The sequence below is a fragment of the Dendropsophus ebraccatus genome, chromosome 12 (genome assembly GCF_027789765.1).
Source record: "Dendropsophus ebraccatus isolate aDenEbr1 chromosome 12, aDenEbr1.pat, whole genome shotgun sequence".
In the NCBI taxonomy this organism is placed as follows: domain Eukaryota; kingdom Metazoa; phylum Chordata; class Amphibia; order Anura; family Hylidae; genus Dendropsophus; species Dendropsophus ebraccatus.
In genome coordinates this window covers 5,607,768-5,631,765 of record NC_091465.1, presented here as the reverse complement: position 1 = coordinate 5,631,765, position 23,998 = coordinate 5,607,768, and the positions used below count along the sequence as shown (strand labels likewise).

The window sequence follows — 23,998 nt, the reverse complement described above, 5'->3', positions numbered from 1 at the left end:
ACGGGAGAGTCCAGCGCTCCGTCATTCTCTATGAGCGTTGGACTCATCTCTCAGCGCGCGCGCCGGGCTGCAGCGGCTGAGATCTCCGGGACCCGACCGAATCCAGAAGCGGGACCCGGCGGGATGAGGTAAGTATAGGGGTCTCTAACGGGGGGTCGGGAGCCTGTCACCCCGGCACGGGGGGTGACAGGTTCCCTTTAAAGTATTGTATTGCCCCCAAAAGTTACACAAATCCCAGGAAGTGACATCACCATGTTTATCCAGGAAGTGACATCACCATGTTTATCCAGGAAGTGACATCACCATGTTATCCAGGAAGTGACATGACTGTTATCCAGGAAGTGAAATCACCATGTTATCCAGGAAGTAAAATCACCATGTTATCCAGGAAGTGACATCACCATGTTATCCAGGAAGTGACATCACCATGTTATCCAGGAAGTGACATCACCATGTTATCCAGGAAGTGAAATCACCATGTTATCCAGGAAGTAAAATCACCATGTTATCCAGGAAGTGACATCACCATGTTATCCAGGAAGTGACATCACCATGTTATCCAGGAAGTGAAACCTTGATGCAGTAGTAAGTGCAGGGAAAAAAGCACTTTATAAGTATTTCCCGTAATAAGTGTATATTGGGGATTAGTATAACTTTTGGGGGCAATACAATACTTTAATAAAAGTTTTCGCAGGAATTCTCTTTTAAGGTTTTACTCCACATTTAGGCACATTGGGGAGTAGTAGACCAGCCCCTCCCTACCCAATCTCCAAGACTTGGACCCAACTTCATCTTCAAAGTAAAACAAGATCCAGTCTATTATTAGATAGCTTGTTGCTTTACGGCAGAAGCCTCCAGCCTGGAGACCCTGCGCTTTGCAGCAGATCGCCGCTTTACTGCCTAACCTGAAGTGTTCAGTTCAATAAAACCTCTGCCATTCATTCCTTTCATAAATAATTTATTTGCAAAAGAACAAAAGTACGATGACATCATCAGCGTGGCCAGTCATGTGACCACCGCCGCCGCCACCACCACGCGGCTTCTGCGTTGCGTCTTTGGAAACATCCTATATATTTATTTTAGACAATATAGATTTCTTTTTCTATGTATAGATATGTATATGCCAGAGATTGCAGGAGGAAGCAGGACATACATGACAATGTAGAAAATCGTGCTAACATGGCAATGGCAATGAGTATGGCATCTGTGATATAAACCAAATATGTTAATAGATTATTTACCGTATCTTCTCTTAAAATAGGTTTTTCTTTAAAAAACAAAACTATAATACACCCGACATCACGTCTGACATCCTCTACCGTCTAACATTCAGGAACATGTATGGAGTATGGCTGTATATACAATGGGGAGAATCCTATAGACCCCTAGAGATGGCGGCTTACAGAGGCCGCACCATCAACGGTATAACGCACCGGCCGCTCAGACTGGGGTCATGTGGTTTGTGTCCTGGGGGGGTTCCTACTCTATACTATAGCTGTATATATATAGGGCTTGGTTTCAGTATGGAACTTTGGGTCCACAATATAAAGGCAACACTGCAAAGATCTTGAGGTCCCCACTGTATGAACATGGACGGACCTTGGGATCAACACTGTATAGAACTATATGGATCTTGAAGTTGACAATTTGAGGACTATGTATGGAATCAGTCTTGGGGTCTTGGGGTCACTGTATGGAGGTCATTTAATCGTCCACAATATGGATTCTGAGGAACGTACTGTATGGGCCCGTGCGTACATCTTGGGGTGTGTATGGATGAGTCCCTACTGGATAAACCTATATAGATCTTGGAGTCTGAACAGTATGGAGCTTGGTATTCACACTATATAGATCTTAAGGGACTTGTGTGAACCCCTATGCAGTATTCTATCAGATCACTGAATCTACATAGGTCTGCACGGTATGAACAATAAGATCTATGAGGGTATAATGGTATATACAGTGTAGCGCCATGTTATGGGGTCCGCACTGTGCTCCGCTACTCAGATCATGGCGTCCGTACTGTACCCCTCTATTCAGATCATGGCGTCCGTACTGTACCCGTCTATTCAGATCATTGGGTCCGTACTGTAATCCTCTATTCAGATCATGGGGTCCGTACTGTACCCCTCTATTCAGATCATGGCGTCCATACTGTACCCCTCTATTCAGATCATTGGGTCCGTACTGTACCCCTCTATTCAGATCATTGGGTCCGTATTGTAATCCTCTATTCAGATCATGGGGTCCGTACTGTACCCCTCTAATCAGATCATGGGGTCCGCTCTGTAATCCTCTATTCAGATCATGGGGTCCGCTCTGTAATTCTCTATTCAGATCACGGGGTCCGTACTGTACCCCTCTATTCAGATCATGGGGTCCGCTCTGTAATCCTCTATTCAGATCACGGGGTCCGTACTGTACCCCTCTAATCAGATCATGGGGTCCGCTCTGTAATTCTCTATTCAGATCACGGGGTCCGTACTGTACCCCTCTATTCAGATCATGGGGTCCGCTCTGTAATCCTCTATTCAGATCATGGGGTCCGCTCTGTAATTCTCTATTCAGATCATGGGGTCTGTACTGTACCCCTATTCAGATCAAGGGGTCCATGTTGTTTTTTGTCGTGGGGTCACAGACCATGCAGCACACCCTATCAGGAGCAGTAGGGTTTGCGCAGTATAAAGCTGCCGCCCTATCCAGGAGACCAACATGAGCCCCAACAACCGGGTTCATATACGTGAAGCTAAGTTATTGGAAAATCTGCCCCTTTTGAACAGACTTTGAACCCTTTAATTATTACCCATTTCTGTTAACTATCTCTGCTTGTTGTCAGTGACTGGCATCACCCTAGAAGCTAAAAACCCGTCCTGACCACGTCCGATATGAGATTCACAATGTGACCGCAAGGCCAGGGCCGGGCCTCTGCGGGTTTCTGCCTCTAGTGTTTCTGTTCATTGGTAACAAGCAGAGATGGAGCAAACAGGGAGAAATAAGAACATGAAGTATACAGTGGTAACTTGGTTTAAGAGTAACTTGGTTTAAGAGCTTACAGTTTTTCAAAATTGTGACTTGGTTCAAGAGCATCGCCTTGGTTTAAGAGCTCCCTGTACTGGGTGGGAGCGCGAGTGGGGGAGGGGCATGGTCTGCATAGCGGGGTCTACAGCCCTGTACTCTGACCCAGGAAGTCTCCCTCACCTTCCAAATCATGGCAGATCCACTTCAGGCTGGGGCTTGCATCAGGGGACAGGACTGTGGAGGTAATCTCTCCATAGCTATAACCCCTCTCTCCCCGGACAGAGAGCGCTGCATGTATGTGCCCACATCTGTCCTGCTTATTCCTTCCTGCTCCCTGCAGTCTCTGTCAGCCCTTGTGTTTCCTATCCTCTCCATTACTGTACAGTAACTTATAATATCACAGATTCTGCTGTTTCTGAATGTTTGTTTCATTAGTTTTACATGTTATTCTGAATAATAAATCATTATTTTTGGGGTGTGGAACCAATTGTCTGCATTTCTATGATTTCTTATGGGAAAATGTGCTTTGGTTTAAGAGTGGATTTGGATTACAAGCGCCATCCCGGAACGAATTATGCTCCTAATCCAAGGCACCACTGTATATATAAACTACACTTAACTGTAATAAAACTGAAAACCCTGCAAAACAAAAAAAAGACATGGTAATGTAGAAATGACAGAAAAGTGTTGCGGATTGTACAGCTAGAATCATTTCTTTAAGAAACCACATGGATAGGGCTTATAAGTGTGTATAACCAGGGGGCAGACATGGAAGTGGGGGGGGTGTTCATATACAGGGTGATCAGGATCGATAACTTGGGGGTGAAGGGGCTGCACATGTATTACAGGGAGATCAGGATCAAAAAACTTGGCTCTACTCCACCCAAAATAACCATTTCTGGGAAAGCTGGGTGACAACCAATATGGCGGCTATCTGTGCTGCATATGGCCGCACACTAACATGAGAAATTACTCACAGTGGAGGAGATTTAGTAATGTATTGGGGTCATCTCCTTATGGTCGGGGAGTTGTCTCCTTGTGGTCAGGGGGCCATTTGTTTATGGACAGGGAGTCACCTCCTTTTGGTTAGGGGGTCATCTCCTTATAACCAGAGAGTCATCTCTTTATGGTCTGGAGTTCCTTTTCTTTTGGTCAGGGGTTCATCTTATGGTCAGGTTGTCATCCCCTAATGGTCAGAGGGTCATTTCTTTATGGACAGGGAGTCATCTCCTTATGGTCAGGGGGTCATTGCCTTATGGTCAGGGGGTCATCTCCTTATGGTCAGGGGGGGGTATCTACTTATGGCCAGAGGGTCATCACCTTATGGTCAGGGGGTTATTGCTTTATGGTCAGGGGGTTATTGCCTTAGGGTCAGGTGGTCATCTCCTTATGGTCAGGTGGTCATCTCCTTATGGTCGGGGGGGGGGGGGTCATCTCCTTATGGTCGGGGGGGGGGGGGGGGGTCATCTCCTTATGGTCCGAGGATCATCACCTTATGGTCAGGGGGTTATTGCCTTAGGGTCAGGTGGTCATCTCCTTAAGGACGGGGGGGGGGGGGGGGGGCATCACCTTATGGTCAGAGCGTCTTTTTAAGTTATAAAGAACTGTGCACAACCACTTACATTCTACAAAAAAGTAAGTTTCTAAGAAAGATTTTTGCAAACTGAGAGACTATTGTTTTTTACGGCGGGCTGAAGGATCTGAGGACCATCTACATAACAAGTCATATCTAGCCTCACAATGGAGACCAGAAGTAAAAACACTATGAATTCTCCTGTTATTCTTGCTTCGATCCATATAGAATGAGGCTCCCCTCCCCCGATGGACTGTGACATCACCGTAGTTTTGTTGATAAAGTTTCCTCTGTAAACCGAATGACGGACGATATAAACTCTGACGTGACACTGAAAGACGAAGGACGGAGAATTGGTTACACTAGTGTTTCGCTATGTCCCCTTTCTTTAGGATAATTTGCCTCTGCCAGGGCGCTAGCTTGGTTTCATCGTAACCCAGTGTTCTTAGCTTTTCCGACTGCTCCCGTTCCCGCTCTTCCTCTTCTTTCTTTACTTTTTCTTGTTCTTTTCTGGAAAACAAGAAGGAAGGCCACCATGGGTGAAACCATTCAATATATAACCAATTTTTTTCTTGAACAAATCTTTTTTCCTGTTTTTGCTTCCTGGGTGCTCACTCCATGGAGATGAAATGAGTCCCTAAGAGGAGAAGTTTGCCTACAGTAGGTAGCCCTAAGAAGGACACATGGCCGTTCTTACCTTAGTGTTGGGTGGTCTTTCCGTTGTGTCCGTGGTAGGCAAAGGGGAGGACTATGAGAGTAACATAAACAAGATTGACGAAGGTGCAGAAAGGAGAGAGGTAAGAGGAAGGGGAGAACAAGGAAATGTTGGCCTATAAAATTTTATAGATAATAACGTTCTATTGAAGATGAACCAACCTCAAGCACGTTTGGGGGACATTTGATTATCGATAGCTGCAGAACTTGGGTGCAACCCTAGGGAGTACTGAAAAATATGGAATCATAGTCCTATAGCTGTATCCATGTTTTCCAGGCAGCCTTAGGGCGGCATCCAGCTTCTTCAGCCACTGATAATAAAATACCCCATGGTCGGGTTTGGATAAATTCAAGCGTGCTCAAGGTCCACTCAGCTCTACTTTCTATCAATGTAAGAGTATACTTGTAAAGAGAGGGGTGACCATGTACCAAAGACAACTCTATAGCCTTCAAAGTAGCTCAGTAGCATGCTGCCAGCCGGAGGAGGACCTGTAGGTCACCATGTGGACACTATGGAAAATGTACCAAACAATTGAAGAGCATTCCTCCTAAAAGTCATCTGAAATGACTGATAAAGATGACACCTTTTAGGACACATCCTGCAGGCTCCATCACTTGTATTACACGGCCCGAGCTCGTCAATACACATTGGGCTCGTGATCAGTCGTGTGGTTGGGATCTTTTCTGACCATCCATCATTGGCTGCACGTCCCCTATTTTCAGTGTCACATCGGCCGATAAACTAGGTGATTGCTAGCTTTATTACACGGCTTGTCTGGCCCAGTGTTATGGGGCCCTAATGGTGGGAGGCAGAGTATCCAGCAATACAGTTGCCAGCAACACCAAAAGACTTGCGGAGCTTCCCCTTAATAGATGCTTAGAGGAAGAGGCCTCCAGTGTTGCAGTGTTGCCTCGCCAACAGTACCACTCCTGCAAGACAGAGCCACAAGCACCATCGGAGGTATCACTTAAAGGGGTTATCTCAAGATTGGGCGAGAGTTCATCTGAGGCCCCTTGTCTCTCAGGTGGAAGGAATGGCAGCACCCATGCTTAACCACCATTACATTCATTCTCTATGAGACTCCTGAGTATTGCAAACATTTGAGCTCAGGAGTGTTCAGAAGTTGCATATATAGTGAATGCTGCATGCCCACATTGGCACAGTCCTTCAAACCCCAACAATTGGCATTTGACTCCCGGAGAAGTTATATGCGCCCTAGGAAGTCCTGGAAAGCATGGCCTATGGCTGCATCCATGTTCTCCTGACAGCCCTAGGGCGGCATCAAACTTCTTCAGATGCCGGGAGTCAAAGTGTTGGGATTCGGAGAATGCTGCCCAACCTGAAGTTTCCGCAAGTTCACTCAGCACTACTTATGACCAATTAATTATGAGACAGTCCCTTTAATTCAACCTTATCTATTAAGGTGCAGCTGGCAAAATCCAGTGACATCCAATATGGCTGCCATTATTACACCCACAGCTGTAGATTTACACACGTTCCCGTCCTTCCTTGAACATACATGCTCCATTACCCAAAACTACCTGCAAACGTTTACGTAGGTGAGAAGAGACGGACAATGGATTATCATGGAAAAATCCGACGATCTCATCACGAAGACGATCAGTCAGATCTTACACAATCAGATTGAGAGACAACCATGTACAATCTAAGGACACAGTACATGTAAAGGATCTAGACAATAGTCATATACTCAATGCAGTAAGCTGGATGAGACACTCACCTTTTCTGCTCCCTGTCATACGAACATTTGCAAAGGAAAAAAGAAGAAATATTAAAGTTATTGATAAGAAATCTAATAAAATGTTCCCAGCTTAGTTGTACAGATGACGTCTTACCTCTCCTCCTCCATCTTCTTCCTCAGGATCTCCCTCCTCCATGCTGGCATAGTGGATAATTTTGCAGCTTCTTCCTGCTCCTGTATAAGAAATGGGAAACTGGGGATAAATACTTCTGTCCATCCGTCATGTCTATAGGGACCTGGTACATGGGACTTATTATCCTACAGGGATTCTTACAGAGGACACCACCACCTCATTTGGCTTTGGTTGTATTTCGGCCCCCTAATTTACCTAACAACCCACCGCTGATCCTCCATGACAACAATCACCAATAGATCTAATATCATTGTAATGTTTCTTCATCACTTCTCGTATACACAGAATATAGACTTCTTGGTGCATTCAGTAGAGTCTGATTTGTCAGATGTTCTCGGACATCAATCATGGACCCAAAATTCTGCACTTTTTATACCTTCTTGTATATCCTGTATCTTTTCTGGTGTCAGATAACAGAAATTCTGCTGTAACATTGGTAATTAATAAGGTTAGGACAGGAAAGTGGGAGGGTGTCCCTGTCCTGTCCCACCATGTCGCCGGAAGGAGGATGTCCCTGTCCTGTCCCACCATGTCCCCGGATGGAGAATGTCCCTGTCCTGTCCCAACATGTTCCCGGATGGAGGATGTCCCTGTCCTGTCCCAACATGTTCCCGGATGGAGGATGTCCCTGTCCTGTCCCAACATGTTCCTGGATGGAGAATGTTCCTGTCCTGCCCCAACATGTCCCAGGATGGAGAATGTCCCTGTCCTGTCCCAACATGTTCCCGGATGGAGGATGTCCCTGTCCTGTCCCACCATGTTCCAGGATGGAGAATGTTCCTGTCCTGTCCCAACATGTCCCCGGATGGAGAATGTCCCTGTCCTGTCCCAACATGTTCCCGGATGGAGGATGTCCCTGTCCTATCCCACCATGTCCCCGAATGGAGGATGTCCCTGTCCTGTCCCACAATGTCCCAGGATAGAGGATGTCCCTGCTCTGTTCCAACATGTCCCAGGATGGAGGATGTCCCTGTCCTGTCCCAATATGTCCCAGGATGGAGGATGTCCCTGTTCTGTCCCAACATGTCCCCGGATGGAGAATGTCCCTGTCCTGTCTTACCATGTTCCCGGATGGAGGATGTCCCTGTCCTGTCCCACCATGTCCCTGGATGGAGGATGTCCCTGTCCTGCCCCAACATGTCCCAGGATGGAGGATGTCCCTGTCCTGTCCCAATATGTCCCAGGATGGAGGATGTCCCTGTTCTGTCCCAACATGTCCCCGGATGGAGGATGTCTGAATAGAGAGAAGTAGGTGAAAGAAGAGAAAACAACAAAGGAGAAGAATAGAAGAGAGGATAAGACAAGAGAGGAAGAAAATGAATAGAAAAGAACAATAGTAGAAAGGAGAAGAAAGAAGGAGAGAAATGGAGGAAAGGAGAGGAGAGAAGATAAATATTGAAGAAAGGAGAGGAGAGGTACAGATGTGAGAAGAGATCAGAAGAGAAGAGGGAAGGCAAGGGATGGGAGGGCGAAGGATGGGAGGGCAATGAAGAGAGGAGTAGAGAAGAGGGAAGGGAAGGCGAGGGATGGGAGGGCGAAGGATGGGAGGGCAATGAAGAGAGGAGTAGAGAAGAGGGAAGGGAAGGCGAGGGATGGGAGGGCAATGAGAGAGACATGAGAAGACAGGAGAGGAGAAGTGGAGAGAGAAGGGGAGGGATGAGATTGGTAGAGAAGAGAATGGAAGAGAATGAGAAGAAAGGGAAGGAAGAGAGAAAAGAGAGAAAAAAGATGAGGAAGAGAAGTAGAGACATGAAAAGAGCAGAAGAGAGAAGACAAGAGCGGAAGGATGAGAAGGGGGAGGGGAACAGGGATGAAAGAAGAGGAGAGCAAGAGACATGAGAAGAGAGGAGAAGAAGGGAAGACAGGAAAGAACATCTATGAGAACAGATGAGCAGAGAGGAGGGGGAGGGGGGGGGGCTTCCCGCTCATTTTATGGTAAACCAAATATCTTTTTGATATGACGACAAAGCTGACCACAAGTGTGAAACCACCGGCATCAGCATCAGCTCCGCCATGACTAAGCTGTGTGATAACCACATCTGCTTTCATTGCATTTCATCTATTTCTAGGTCTTTTAGGTATGGCATCTATACACGGCTGCCCAGGCTGTCCCCTCACGTGTTGTTGTATAATGTGCAGCTATATCAGTCCGGGACCTCCATCTGCAGCTATATCGGTCCGGGACCTCCATCTGCAGCTATATCAGTCCGGGACCTCCATCTGCAGCTATATCAGTCCGGGACCTCCACCTGCAGCTATATCAGTCTGGGACCTCCATCTGCAGCTATATCGGTCTAGAACCTCCATCTGCAGCTATATCAGTCCGGGACCTCCATCTGCAGCTATATCGGTCTAGAACCTCCATCTGCAGCTATATCAGTCCGGGACCTCCATCTGCAGCTATATCGGTCCGGGACCTCCATCTGCAGCTATATCAGTCCGGGACCTCCATCTGCAGCTATATCAGTCCGGGACCTCCATCTGCAGCTATATCAGTCCGGGACCTCCATCTGCAGCTATATCGGTCCGGGACCTCCATCTGCAGCTATATCGGTCCGGAACCTCCACCTGCAGCTATATCGGTCTAGAACCTCCATCTGCAGCTATATCGGTCTAGAACCTCCATCTGCAGCTATATCAGTCCGGGACCTCCACCTGCAGCTATATCATTCCGGGACCTCCATTTGCAGCTATATCGGTCCGGGACCTCCATCTGCAGCTATATCGGTCCGGAACCTCCACCTGCAGCTATATCGGTCTAGAACCTCCATCTGCAGCTATATCAGTCCGGGACCTCCATCTGCAGCTATATCGGTCCGGGACCTCCACCTGCAGCTATATCAGTCCGGGACCTCCATTTGCAGCTATATCGGTCTGGGACCTCCATCTGCAGCTATATCGGTCCGGAACCTCCACCTGCAGCTATATCGGTCTAGAACCTCCATCTGCAGCTATATCGGTCTAGAACCTCCATCTGCAGCTATATCAGTCCGGGATCTCCATCTGCAGCTATATCAGTCCGGGACCTCCACCTGCAGCTATATCGGTCCGGGACCTCCACCTGCAGCTATATCGGTCCGGGACCTTCACCTGCAGCTATATCGGTCCGGGACCTCCATCTGCAGCTATATCAGTCCGGGACCTCCATCTGTGCCTATATCGGTCCGGGACCTCCACCTGCAGCTTTAAGGGATCAGGAATCTTTGGCGTCATCACTGTTTCTTGGATCTCGATAACTCTTCTTAGAAGACGCTTTCTATTACCCGTTGTTTCTTATTCCCGTTTTTATCTTCAGATAATGATATTGATATGATATCTTATATACCACTCTTACCCGGAGGAGGCCGCATGATAGAAAAACAGCAATTCTATGAATAACTCTTCCAACACCCAACCATTGTAGGCGTTCAGTGTCCGCCATATAATCCTTCTCTCACAGAGAGAGATTTTTAGTGCAAATGCCTCTAAGCATAAAAACAATAACCATTTTGTGTATACAGCTCATGTGCAAACCTAGGTGTCTCCATGGCAAAAGACTACAAATAAACGCTGTGTACTTAGACCCTACCATCATATGTTACTCTCTCTGCCCTCACATGACTGCAGGACCAGACTACACACAGGGTTTGCTTGTAGTCTGTAACCATGGAGAGACATAGGACTGCACGGGAGCTGTGTACACAGAATAGATTTATAACATTTATAATGGTTGCGGTAACCTGGCCAAACACATGAGAAAACTGGCCAAGAACCATCTCTCTCGATTCTCCTAAACATATGCATGAAAAAAAGGGAAGAAAGCCGCTGCCAGACACCACTTACAGCAGTTTATTTCCCTAGGAAGTCCAACATGCCCGAACCTTCACTCCCATGAGGTGTGTATATGTGGGAGAGCCAGAAGGCCGCCATACATATCAGATGGGTGACCAGGCCTTGCGGGGTCAGCAGGTTCAGCTAATGCTTATGTGTATGGGCAACCACAGTACAGGTGAATGGCAGCCAGTCCATCCAAATACTGGTAGTATGGGGTCATTCTGTCATCAGGCATGAGGCCCATTGTATCATTAAAGCTTCTTCCAACTTTTCTCGGCTATTTTGTAAAATGTAGAATTTCCAGAATTTCCCAACGATATGTGCATTGTTCTGAAATAACAATAAGCAATGACCAGAGCCGTTCCATTCTTGAGAAACTTTATTAAGCTCCAAAGAAAATGCAACTACACACAAATATATTTTACCTAAACTGCAAAGATTACAAGAGAAACGGAGCAAGAAGCAAAACCACACGAGAGCGACTGCCGGCTCTGGATGGAGGAAATCGTATCTACCCAACATCCTGTCTAGTGTCCCCATCAAGCGGTCAGACCTCCCACGGTGGACTCACAGGCCCCGGGGCCACTTGGCCAGCTCGGATACACAAGGTCCAATATCATTATGAAAAGTGTAGCAGATAGTAAGATAAAAACATGCAATATCTATCTAGACAATATGTGAACCCTATCGCTTACACTGTTACTTTTGTTTCACCCCCTATTCTAGATGCCTTCTGCCACCACTAGGGGGAGCTCTGGAGCTTATTCACTACTGAGCTCAGTAAGATATTAAAGGGGCTGTCCTACTAACAAAGCCTATTCCCTATCACATAACAGGACGTGTGTATGATCGGGCAACGCAGGGATCCAGAGTTGCACAAACAAATGTGCACAATCACTTGATTCACCTATCTTGAGCATTCCCATAGACAATGAATTGAGTGGCAGTGAATGATGGGAAACTCCACAATCGAGATCCGGGGAGGTCCCAGTGCTCAGGACCTGTGCTGATGGGATCAGTGTTGTTGGTGGGACGGCCCCTTTAGGTGTGGTAGCTGCAAAGACTCAGAATGTTATAATTTTAATGGGGGGATTTATCATTAGCCCCTTTATCATTCCACTTTTCTACCTTGTATGTTTGTACATTTTGCCTGGAAAACTCTTTTAAAGGAAATCTGTCACTTCTAGATCATGCTTAGAGCCAAGGAGCCCCGGCTAAGCTGCAGCATACAAGCCACCTCCCTCCCCCACCGCTATCTGTCTCTCATAATTAATATACAGGGCGCATCTTCCAGTCCTGTACATAAATCAGTTAAGCTGTGAAAAGGGTGAAGGAGGGAGGAGGCGTGCATGCTGCAGCCCATTCTTTGGGTCATACATTGTTAAATTTCAGGAAAAAGGGGTGGAGGAGGGAGTAGGCATGCATGCTGCAGCCCAGTCTTCAGGTCGTACATTGTTATTTTTCAGAAAGAAGGGTGGAGAAGGGAAGAGGTGTGCATGCTCCAGCCCAGTCTTCATGTCATACATTGTTATATTTCAGGATATGCAGAATCTTTTGGCGCTATGCAAATAAATATTATTATTATAATTATTATTATTATATGGATATAATGGTATTTTTATCATGTATATAAGTTGGTTTCTAGAAGACTACAGAAAAGCTGGACTGGGCTATTTCATTGGGTAACTTTTACTTTTAAGGGTTAATGATTGATCAGGTCGATCTCATGACGATAAGTCACATCCATCAGCCCTATTATCAATATGGGGAAGGGGGGGGGGGTTTGTTGTGGAGGACCCATGTTATCCAGGCACTGCATGGAAGGTAGGTCAATTAAAAGGCTAGAATGGCCCCTGTATACTAATCGAAGCCGGAGAATCATCTAATACCTTTATAGATATTACATCCCAGTGAGTGAACACTAATGGTTGGTTTTACCTGAGGTTGGGCAAATCTAGTTCAAAATGGCCGCCACTACTGATTTCTTCTTAAAATCATGTTGATGGAAGACACACAGTGATTTTTTTTAATTTTTTTTTTTTTTTTTTAGTTCTATGTACTTTTATGCCTACACCTGAAAATTTATGAAAAAATATCCATCCGCTGCATCATTTCACTATGAATGTACGTTTTCTATCACCGGACAGAAGTGGATTCCAACAGACAAGCCAATACAGCGACTATTTATTCTTTGTTAAGACCTCATTGTCTGGTTTATATTTTAGTTATTTTTTATGTTTTTATATATTTTATTATATATAATTGGATGGATTAAAAAAAAAAATAATTATTTTTGCATTAAGCTCATAAAATGTCTCTGCCGATCCCTCATTTCCACAGCGATCGATGTGCACCTGCTGCTATGTCAATGCAGTTGTTCCATATGGATTTACTCGTCATCCATTAAAGGCGGCTGCCTCTTTTGTTGCCATGTTTATCCTGGTAAAGTGTTATTTACCATCGGCCTGTGACTTTCTGGAACAAGTGATAGCAACCGCCTCATATGTCAAACATTTCCGCTTCTTTTTCTTTCCAAAATGAAAAACTGCGATCGATATAGCGGCAAATGTCATCATTGGTAAATTCCCCCAGTTCTGATACCAGCTGAATAGAGTCTTTCCTGCATTTGGGGAGTGGAGTCAGTTCATCGGAAGTTCCCATGCTATGCTTGGGTTTGGGGTCCATTGTGACCTTGGGTTCATCACCCGCTGTGTTTTGGATCATAGTCTCCTCTAGTTGCTCTGGAATTTTTGTAACATCTAGGTTCCCTACTATACTGTCCCCGAAGAACTGCTGCTTGAGGTCCTCAAATCCATCAGTCCAATCTCTCTTCCCAGATTCAATCTCTTCCATTACAACCTTATGAAATTTCCGAATGAGTTCCCAGCTATGACTACCCAGCCGGTCGAACATTTCATAGCACAGAATGTGACGGAACTTTCTCTCTTCTCGTGACATAGTCATCTCTAATAACTGGAAGTAACCTAACATGAATAGGTCCAAGGTTAGGCTTGAATATTCGACTGGAGACCCATTGACATGGGGTAAAAAGTGTTCTGGCCAATATAGCATGTTTGCTCTACTCAGACGTCGAATCTGCCTTGTGGGGACTTGACAAATGATACTTCTCCAGTGACTGATCAACTTTCCGACAACTTGTCTCTGCTTCATAAAGTATAAAAGGCGGTCATCATCACTTTGTCCTTTGGCCATTTTTGCATTGTTCTCTTCATTTTCCATCTTCTGCTTCTCAATCTCGAACTCGCTAGTGGTGGAACCCCCGGTTGGCTTCTTTTTAGGACTACTATTTTTATCAGACTCTGTAAATGTCCATTTCTTCCAGTGTTCAAGGAAAAGGTAGACAATCCTCTCTTTTCTCATGTCTATGTAGTCCTGCACACAGCTAAGTTCTGTTTGGACAGGTAGACTTCTAGTCATGTGGTCTGCGCTAAACAATGGTTCTCCTAACGCATCCATCATGTTGCCTTGGTTTCTAGAGTCTATGTCTCTTGGGAAGCCATCTTCATCATGATACGTTAACTGGCCATGGGACAGCATGATAGGCAGCTCTTCATGTGGCCTTGATATTCCATCATTCAAGATGCCGAATTGCTCATTGCTGGTTATATAGTCTTCCTCGAGGATAGGTTCCCTTCTGTAAGCTGTTGTCCCTACTGGTAAAGATCTCTTCCTTTTATAGATTCTGTTGGAAGCATCATAGTCACTTTGGGGTCGTGTATACAATTCATAGTTGGCCTTCAAGTTTTTGACCGATACGCCAAACTGCTTGATTTCTTTCTCAACCTCTTCTCTGGTTGAACTGAAGGACTGAGATCTGCCGATGTTGGCGCCACCATCTTTTGTTGTATTTTGAGGCAGTTCAGCGGTATCCCTGTGCATCAGGTCTTCTAGATCAACCTCTTTACCTCCAAGAGTTGCCAAGAGGATGGCCATACTCTTTAAGAGGGTGGAGATCTTGGAACACCAAGCTGGAAGGTCATCAGCTCTGCCTTGCATCTGTTTAGGATTTACAGTGAAGTGCTCCTGGGATAAGGCTGCCGATACTGGTAGGAGTTGCTGAAGTTCATGTTCTAACTGTTCCAGTTCAGTTTCCACTTTCTGCACCTTATGCATCACTTGAAGGTTCTCAATCTGCTTCTCAATACGATTGATATCATCTTCGGTCATGAGTTCACCAAAGGGTCCCAAAATTGCATTGTGTGCATGGGAATATCTCCATCCTTCTGGGTGGTAGTAACTACCGGCCTCACACTAATAAAAAGAACAAAAAAGGAGGGAACACGTCCCTCAGGATACAAAGCCAAATAGTCCTTTCCTTGCACTCTTTTTCAAAAACTACATGTTTTAGTGGTGTAATGGTATACGGGAGATAGGGCTAACAAAGGACTGGATGAAAGTCCCAACAAATAGGAGCAAATAACATGATATCATTGACGGAACATATAGGTAGCAATCCCGTTAATCAAGCATGCTGGTAAGCAACAAGCAATAACATGGTACTCATCACTGGAAGGATGGAGCAGGACAGAACACTCATTACACCACTAAATGTCCATGTAAAACATTTAAACGTGCAGTATAGAGTATACACATTGAGCAGTCTATCAATATCTACATATATACCATTAGGTCAGGTGGTCGGTCCAATGCAAATTTCTGTCCCTGTAACTCATGGATTGAACTTGTGATCGTTCTCTATACTAGATACTGCAGTTTAAATGTATCACGAGAAGAGGAAAACAAACTTCACACCAATACCATGCAAACATATCCGGAGAGATGAGAGGTATCATGTTCAGCTCTCTATTATCACTGTAGTGGCCTACTACCCCCAATGTCTTCCAGATAGAACATTGATGGAACAGGCCAATACATGGAGGCAACATCTGTAAAAGGCCTCTTCATCTACCGTGTGCCATTCACTACACTGGTGTCCTCTTAAGGTGCAGAGAGGCCATTGGCCCCATTGCGTTACTGCTACCTTTAAGACTCATACAGTTGATCTGCTGGCCTTTCCTATATGGAGGGTGTGCATACGGTCAAGTCCAGGCCACTAAGTGCTGAAAGCTGGTCATGGACTACTCCACCCTATATACATGCATACCCACTATAGCAATGGAGAGAGAGGAATAGGCCTGTAGACATCCACCATGCTTCATATCTCATTGTCCCCATTTGCTCTTGGTGGAAAGTGGTTAGGCCCCAGAGAGCTGGTCAACCCTGCTGACACTGGTGGTTTGTTCACCTTACTATCTGCCAATAATCTGCTATGGTGCAACGTAGATATTAGATTGTCTTCAGGTCCCAGCATTAATGGCAGTATCTGTTGACACTTATCCCATCGTTATGGTCATCAATGTTAATGCTGCCTGAAGCACAAGTCATCAGTCCCAGGCGGCTTCTCTCCACCTTGATTGATATATCTTTCTCAACACTCAAATGAGAGGCCACCAGGGACCAACCCAATGTCTTCTAGTTTGTATAGCATAAAAGGGATGACAGGTTTCCTTCAACTGATGATTTCAATTTCATTTCCTCAGATCAAGAAGGACCATAGTGAGCCATATGAAAGCCTAAGGTCCATAGGAGGCCCAGGCAGACACCAGATCCATACAGAGGTTGCACTGGTTGAGGCCTCTCCCAAGACCCTAGAACAGTAGTGGAAACACAACCAATAATGCTCATGTTCCCTGTATCATCGTTGTTTGCACATAGTCAGGATTTATCTTATGTAACTCTTATGATCATGGGCCACCGGTCTACCTATGCATAGTGTTGAGCAACGTCACCAAACTGTTAGGTTCTCTGAACCCGAACGCTCGGTATTTGACTCCTGGCATCTGGAGAAGTTTAATGCCACCCTAGGGCTGGCAGAAAAAACAGGCCTATGGCTTTCACCATGTTTTCCAGGACTTCCTAGGGTGGCATCTAACTTCGCCATATGCCAGGAGTCAAATACAAAGCATAAGCTTTCAAACTGAGGCGGGAAGTGCCCCGACACCTCTCCCCCATTCACCCCATAAACTTAGATGTACCAAGGGACACTACATTATGGCCTCAGAGCCCAGAGACAGTGTGTGTGTATATATATATATATATATATATATATATATATATATATATATATATTGCAGCAAACTGTAATACTAATAAACTCAGAGGAAACTCCAGTCCTATCCTTTCAGAGAAAAGCTTGAAAATGTGCTGATCAGCAAATCCTGCAGCTTCTGAGAAAGACTCGGTCATGACAATCTTATCTGTCAGTAAATCCAGTGATGGTATACACAGAACTCGCCCCTGTGTTTTTTTTTTTACTGACGTGCGTGGTATCAGACACCAATAAGAGCAGAGAAAAGGAAGTGACAACCACACAGAGGAGACATGTGGCTCAGGAGCGGCTGTCACTCTTCATGTTTGCACAGCTGCCTATTCCTTCTTACTAACAGCGCCCCCTATGGATAAGACTAGGATTTACATTTCCATATCTGACTATCCTCATCACTATTGCTGTAATCTGGAGTGAGTACATTATCAGAATGTGTGTCAACCCTGAAAGGTCTCAAGAATATTATAATGTAGCTGTGTCTATAAGACATAAATCCATGTAACAATCAAAGTATAATATAAGTGAAGCCTATAGTGGGGAATGCACGGGGTAACCACATGTCCCAGTATAATATAGGAGAGGCCTGCAGTGGGAATGGACAGGACTCTGCACAGTAACCGCATGTCCCATTATAATATAGGAGAGGCCTGCGGTGGGAATGGACAGGACTCTATAGAGTAACCGCATGTCCCAGTATATAATATAAGAGAGGCCTGCGGTGGGAATGGACAGGGACTCTGCAGAGTAACCACATGTCCCAGTATAATATAGGAGACAACTGCGGTGGGAATGGACAGGACTCTATAGAGTAACCACATGTCCCAGTATAATATAGGAGAGGCCTGCGGTGGGGAATGGACAGGACTCTATAGAGTAACCGCATGTCCCAGTATAATATAGGAGAGGCCTGCGGTGGGAATGGACAGGACTCTATAGAGTAACCACATGTCCCGGTATATAATATAAGAGAGGCCTGCGGTGGGAATGGACAGGGACTCTGCAGAGTAACCACATGTCCCAGTATAATATAGGAGAGGCCTGCGGTGGGAATGGACAGGACTCTATAGAGTAACCACATGTCCCAGTATAATAATATAGGAGAGGCCTGCGGTGGGAATGGACAGGACTCTATAGAGTAACCACATGTCCCAGTATAATAATATAGGGGAGGCCTGCGGTGGGAATGGACAGGACTCTATAGAGTAACCACATGTCCCAGTATAACATAGGAGACGACTGCGGTGGGAATGGACAGGACTCTATAGAGTAACCACATGTCCCAGTATAATATAGGAGAGGCCTGCGGTGGGAATGGACAGGACTCTATAGAGTAACCCGCATATCCCGGTATAATATAGGAGAGGCCTGCGGTGGGGAATAGACAGGACTCTATAGAGTAACCACATGTCCCGGTATATAATATAGGAGAGGCCTGCGGTGGGAATGGACAGGACTCTATAGAGTAACCACATGTCCCAGTATAATAATATAGGAGAGGCCTGCGGTGGGGAATGGACAGGACTCTATAGAGTAACCACATGTCCCAGTATATAATATAGGAGAGGCCTGCGGTGGGAATGGACAAGACTCTGCAGAGTAACCACATGTCCCAGTATAATATAGGAGACAACTGCGGTGGGAATGGACAGGACTCTATAGAGTAACCACATGTCCCAGTATAATAATATAGGGGAGGCCTGCGGTGGGAATGGACAGGACTCTATAGAGTAACCACATGTCCCAGTATAATATAGGAGAGGCCTGCGGTGGGAATGGACAGGACTCTATAGAGTAACCACATGTCCCAGTATAATATAGGAGAGGCCTGCGGTGGGAATGGACAGGACTCTATAGAGTAACCACATGTCCCAGTATAATATAGGAGAGGCCTGCGGTGGGGAATGGACAGGACTCTATAGAGTAACCACATGTCCCAGTATAATATAGGAGACGACTGCAGTGGTGAGTGGACAGGGAGTCTACACAGTAACCGCATGTCCCAGTATAATATAGGAGAGGCCTGCGGTGGGAATGGACAGGACTCTATAGAGTAACCACATGTCCCGGTATATAATATAGGAGAGGCCTGCAGTGGGAATAGACAGGACTCTGCACAGTAACCACATGTCCCAGTATAATATAGGAGAGGCCTGCGGTGGGAATAGACAGGACTCTGCACAGTAACCACATGTCCCAGTATAATATAGGAGAAGCCTGCGGTGGGAATGGACAGGACTCTATAGAGTAACCACATGTCCCAGTATAATATAGGAGAGGCCTGCGGTGGGAATGGACAGCACTCTATAGAGTAACCACATGTCCCAGTATAATATAGGAGAGGCCTGCGGTGGGAATGGACAGGACTCTATAGAGTAACCACATGTCCCAGTATAATATAGGAGAGGCCTGCGGTGGGGAATGGACAGGACTCTGCACAGTAACCACATGTCCCAGTATAATATAGGAGAGGCCTGCGGTGGGAATGGACAGGACTCTATAGAGTAACCACATGTCCCAGTATAATATAGGAGAGGCCTGCGGTGGGAATGGACAGGACTCTATAGAGTAACCACATGTCCCAGTATAACATAGGAGACGACTGCGGTGGGAATGGACAGGACTCTATAGAGTAACCACATGTCCCGGTATATAATATAGGAGAGGCCTGCGGTGGGGATGGACAGGACTCTATAGAGTAACCACATGTCCCGGTATATAATATAGGAGAGGCCTGCGGTGGGAATGGACAGGACTCTGCACAGTAACCACATGTCCCAGTATAATATAGGAGAGGCCTGCGGTGGGAATGGACAGGACTCTATAGAGTAACCACATGTCCCAGTATAATAATATAGGAGAGGCCTGCGGTGGGAATGGACAGGACTCTATAGAGTAACCACATGTCCCAGTATAATATAGGAGACGACTGCGGTGGGAATGGACAGGACTCTGCACAGTAACCGCATATCCCAGTATAATATAGGAGAGGCCTGCGGTGGGAATGGACAGGACTCTATAGAGTAACCACATGTCCCAGTATAACATAGGAGACGACTGCGGTGGGAATGGACAGGACTCTATAGAGTAACCACATGTCCCAGTATAACATAGGAGACGACTGCGGTGGGAATGGACAGGACTCTATAGAGTAACCACATGTCCCAGTATAACATAGGAGACGACTGCGGTGGGAATGGACAGGACTCTATAGAGTAACCACATGTCCCAGTATAACATAGGAGACGACTGCGGTGGGAATGGACAGGACTCTATAGAGTAACCACATGTCCCAGTATAATATAGGAGAGGCCTGCGGTGGGAATGGACAGGACTCTATAGAGTAACCCACATGTCCCAGTATAATATAGGAGAGGCCTGCGGTGGGAATGGACAGGACTCTATAGAGTAACCACATGTCCCAGTATAATATAGGAGAGGCCTGCGGTGGGAATGGACAGGACTCTATAGAGTAACCACATGTCCCAGTATAATATAGGAGACAACTGCGGTGGGAATGGACAGGACTCTATAGAGTAACCACATGTCCCAGTATAATATAGGAGAGGCCTGCGGTGGGAATGGACAGGACTCTGCACAGTAACCACATGCAAATTCACTCTGTCTACTTGGATGTGATTTGCATTGAACTCTGAATCCTGGGGCAGAGCTCTTCCCTGACATGACTGCAGAGCACTGGATGAATATTCATAAGAAGGGGCGGTCCTGTCGTAACCCCGCCCCCGGTGCACCAAACCGCCTCATTAGCATTCTAGTGTATAGACTTCTGTGTATATTCTAGGTGTCTCAGTTGCTTTCAGTCTCCAATATCTCTGCTTGCAGTCAGTGAATGGGAACAATGCACTATTTACACCCAGTGTGTGAGCACCGGCCGGTAACCGTGGAAAGAACGGCGCCGTGCGGGGGAACCGGGCCGCGGTTCGAAAAACGGACCGCCGCATCGGCTTCCCCATCACGGCGCTGTTCTATCCCTGTGTCAGGTTAAAGAGGACGTACCTGGTGGTACATCCTCTTTAACATTTTCAAATTTTTTTTTCTACGTGACACATAGAACACATGCACCAGATATCCCAGCTAGATCAGATACACCAGATATCTCAGCTAGATCAGATACACCAGATATCTCAGCTAGATCAGATACACCAGATATCTCAGCTAGAACAGATACACCAGATATCTCAGCTAGAACAGATACACCAGATATCCCAGCTAGATCAGATACACCAGATATCTCAGCTAGATCGGATACACCAGATATCCCAGCTAGATCAGATACACCAGATATCCCAGCTAGATCAGATACACCAGATATCTCAGCTAGATCGGATACACCAGATATCCCAGCTAGATCGGATACACCAGATATCTCAGCTAGATCAGATACACCAGATATCCCAGCTAGAACAGATACACCAGATATCCCAGCTAGATCAGATACACCAGATATCTCAGCTAGAACAGATACACCAGATATCTCAGCTATATCTCAGCTAGAACAGATACACCAGATATCCCAGCTAGATCAGATACACCAGATATCCCAGCTAGATCAGATACACCAGATATCTCAGCTAGATCGGATACACCAGATATCCCTGCTAGATCAGATACACCAGATATCCCAGCTAGATCAGATACACCAGATATCTCAGCTAGATCGGATACACCAGATATCCCAGCTAGATCGGATACACCAGATATCTCAGCTAGATCAGATACACCAGATATCCCAGCTAGAACAGATACACCAGATATCCCAGCTAGATCAGATACACCAGATATCTCAGCTAGAACAGATACACCAGATATCCCAGCTAGATCAGATACACCAGATATCCCAGCTAGATCAGATACACCAGATATCCCAGCTAGAACAGATACACCAGATATCCCAGCTAGATCAGATACACCGGATATCTCAGCTAGAACAGATACACCGGATATCCCAGCTAGATCGGATACACCAGATATCCCAGCTAGATCAGATACACCAGATATCCCAGCTAGAACAGATACACCAGATATCCCAGCTAGATCAGATACACCGGATATCTCAGCTAGAACAGATACACCAGATATCCCAGCTAGATCAGATACACCAGATATCCCAGCTAGATCAGATACACCAGATATCCCAGCTAGATCAGATACACCAGATATCCCAGCTAGATCAGATACACCAGATATCTCAGCTAGATCGGATACACCAGATATCCCAGCTAGATCGGATACACCAGATATCTCAGCTAGATCAGATACACCAGATATCCCAGCTAGAACAGATACACCAGATATCCCAGCTAGATCAGATACACCAGATATCTCAGCTAGAACAGATACACCAGATATCCCAGCTAGATCAGATACATCAGATATCCCAGCTAGATTAGATACACCAGATATCCCAGCTAGATCAGATACACCAGATATCCCAGCTAGAACAGATACACCAGATATCCCAGCTAGATCAGATACACCGGATATCTCAGCTAGAACTGATACACCAGATATCCCAGCTAGATCAGATACACCAGATATCCCAGCTAGATCGGATACACCAGATATCTCAGCTAGAACAGATACACCAGATATCCCAGCTAGAACAGATACACCAGATATCCCAGCTAGATCAGATACACCAGATATCCCAGCTAGAACAGATACACCAGATATCCCAGCTAGATCAGATACACCAGATATCCCAGCTAGATCAGATACACCAGATATCTCAGCTAGATCGGATACACCAGATATCCCTGCTAGATCAGATACACCAGATATCCCAGCTAGATCAGATACACCAGATATCTCAGCTAGATCGGATACACCAGATATCCCAGCTAGATCGGATACACCAGATATCTCAGCTAGATCAGATACACCAGATATCCCAGCTAGAACAGATACACCAGATATCCCAGCTAGATCAGATACACCAGATATCCCAGCTAGATCAGATACACCAGATATCCCAGCTAGATCAGATACACCAGATATCCCAGCTAGATCAGATACACCAGATATCTCAGCTAGATCGGATACACCAGATATCCCAGCTAGATCGGATACACCAGATATCTCAGCTAGATCAGATACACCAGATATCCCAGCTAGAACAGATACACCAGATATCCCAGCTAGATCAGATACACCAGATATCTCAGCTAGAACAGATACACCAGATATCCCAGCTAGATCAGATACACCAGATATCCCAGCTAGATTAGATACACCAGATATCCCAGCTAGATCAGATACACCAGATATCCCAGCTAGAACAGATACACCAGATATCCCAGCTAGATCAGATACACCGGATATCTCAGCTAGAACTGATACACCAGATATCCCAGCTAGATCAGATACACCAGATATCCCAGCTAGATCGGATACACCAGATATCTCAGCTAGAACAGATACACCAGATATCCCAGCTAGATCGGATACACCAGATATCCCAGCTAGATCGGATACACCAGATATCCCAGCTAGATCGGATACACCAGATATCCCAGCTAGATCGGATACACCAGATATCTCAGCTAGAACAGATACACCAGATATCCCAGCTAGATCGGATACACCAGATATCCCAGCTAGAACAGATACACCAGATATCCCAGCTAGAACAGATACACCGGATATCCCAGCTAGATCGGATACACCAGATATCCCAGCTAGATCGGATACACCAGATATCTCAGCTAGAACAGATACACCAGATATCCCAGCTAGATCGGATACACCGGATATCCCAGCTAGAACAGATACACCGGATATCCCAGCTAGAACAGATACACCAGATATCCCAGCTAGATCGGATACACCAGATATCCCAG

General features: G+C 45.8%; 1 protein-coding gene across 2 annotated transcripts in view; it reads right to left on the bottom strand.

The window, feature by feature from the left end:
* Window positions 1-4,583: 4,583 nt before the first annotated feature.
* The window catches only part of ESPN (espin), a 96,187-nt gene continuing 76,772 nt past the window's right edge, over window positions 4,584-23,998 (bottom strand). For both annotated transcript variants that reach the window (XM_069946947.1, XM_069946948.1), the window contains exons 11-13: window positions 7,163-7,242; window positions 7,048-7,059; window positions 4,584-5,101 (exon numbers count right to left, since the gene is read on the bottom strand). In XM_069946947.1, coding sequence (XP_069803048.1) covers window positions 4,954-5,101; window positions 7,048-7,059; window positions 7,163-7,242 — 240 coding nt within the window. In that variant the 3' untranslated portion in view covers window positions 4,584-4,953. The remainder of the gene's footprint in view (window positions 5,102-7,047; window positions 7,060-7,162; window positions 7,243-23,998) is intronic.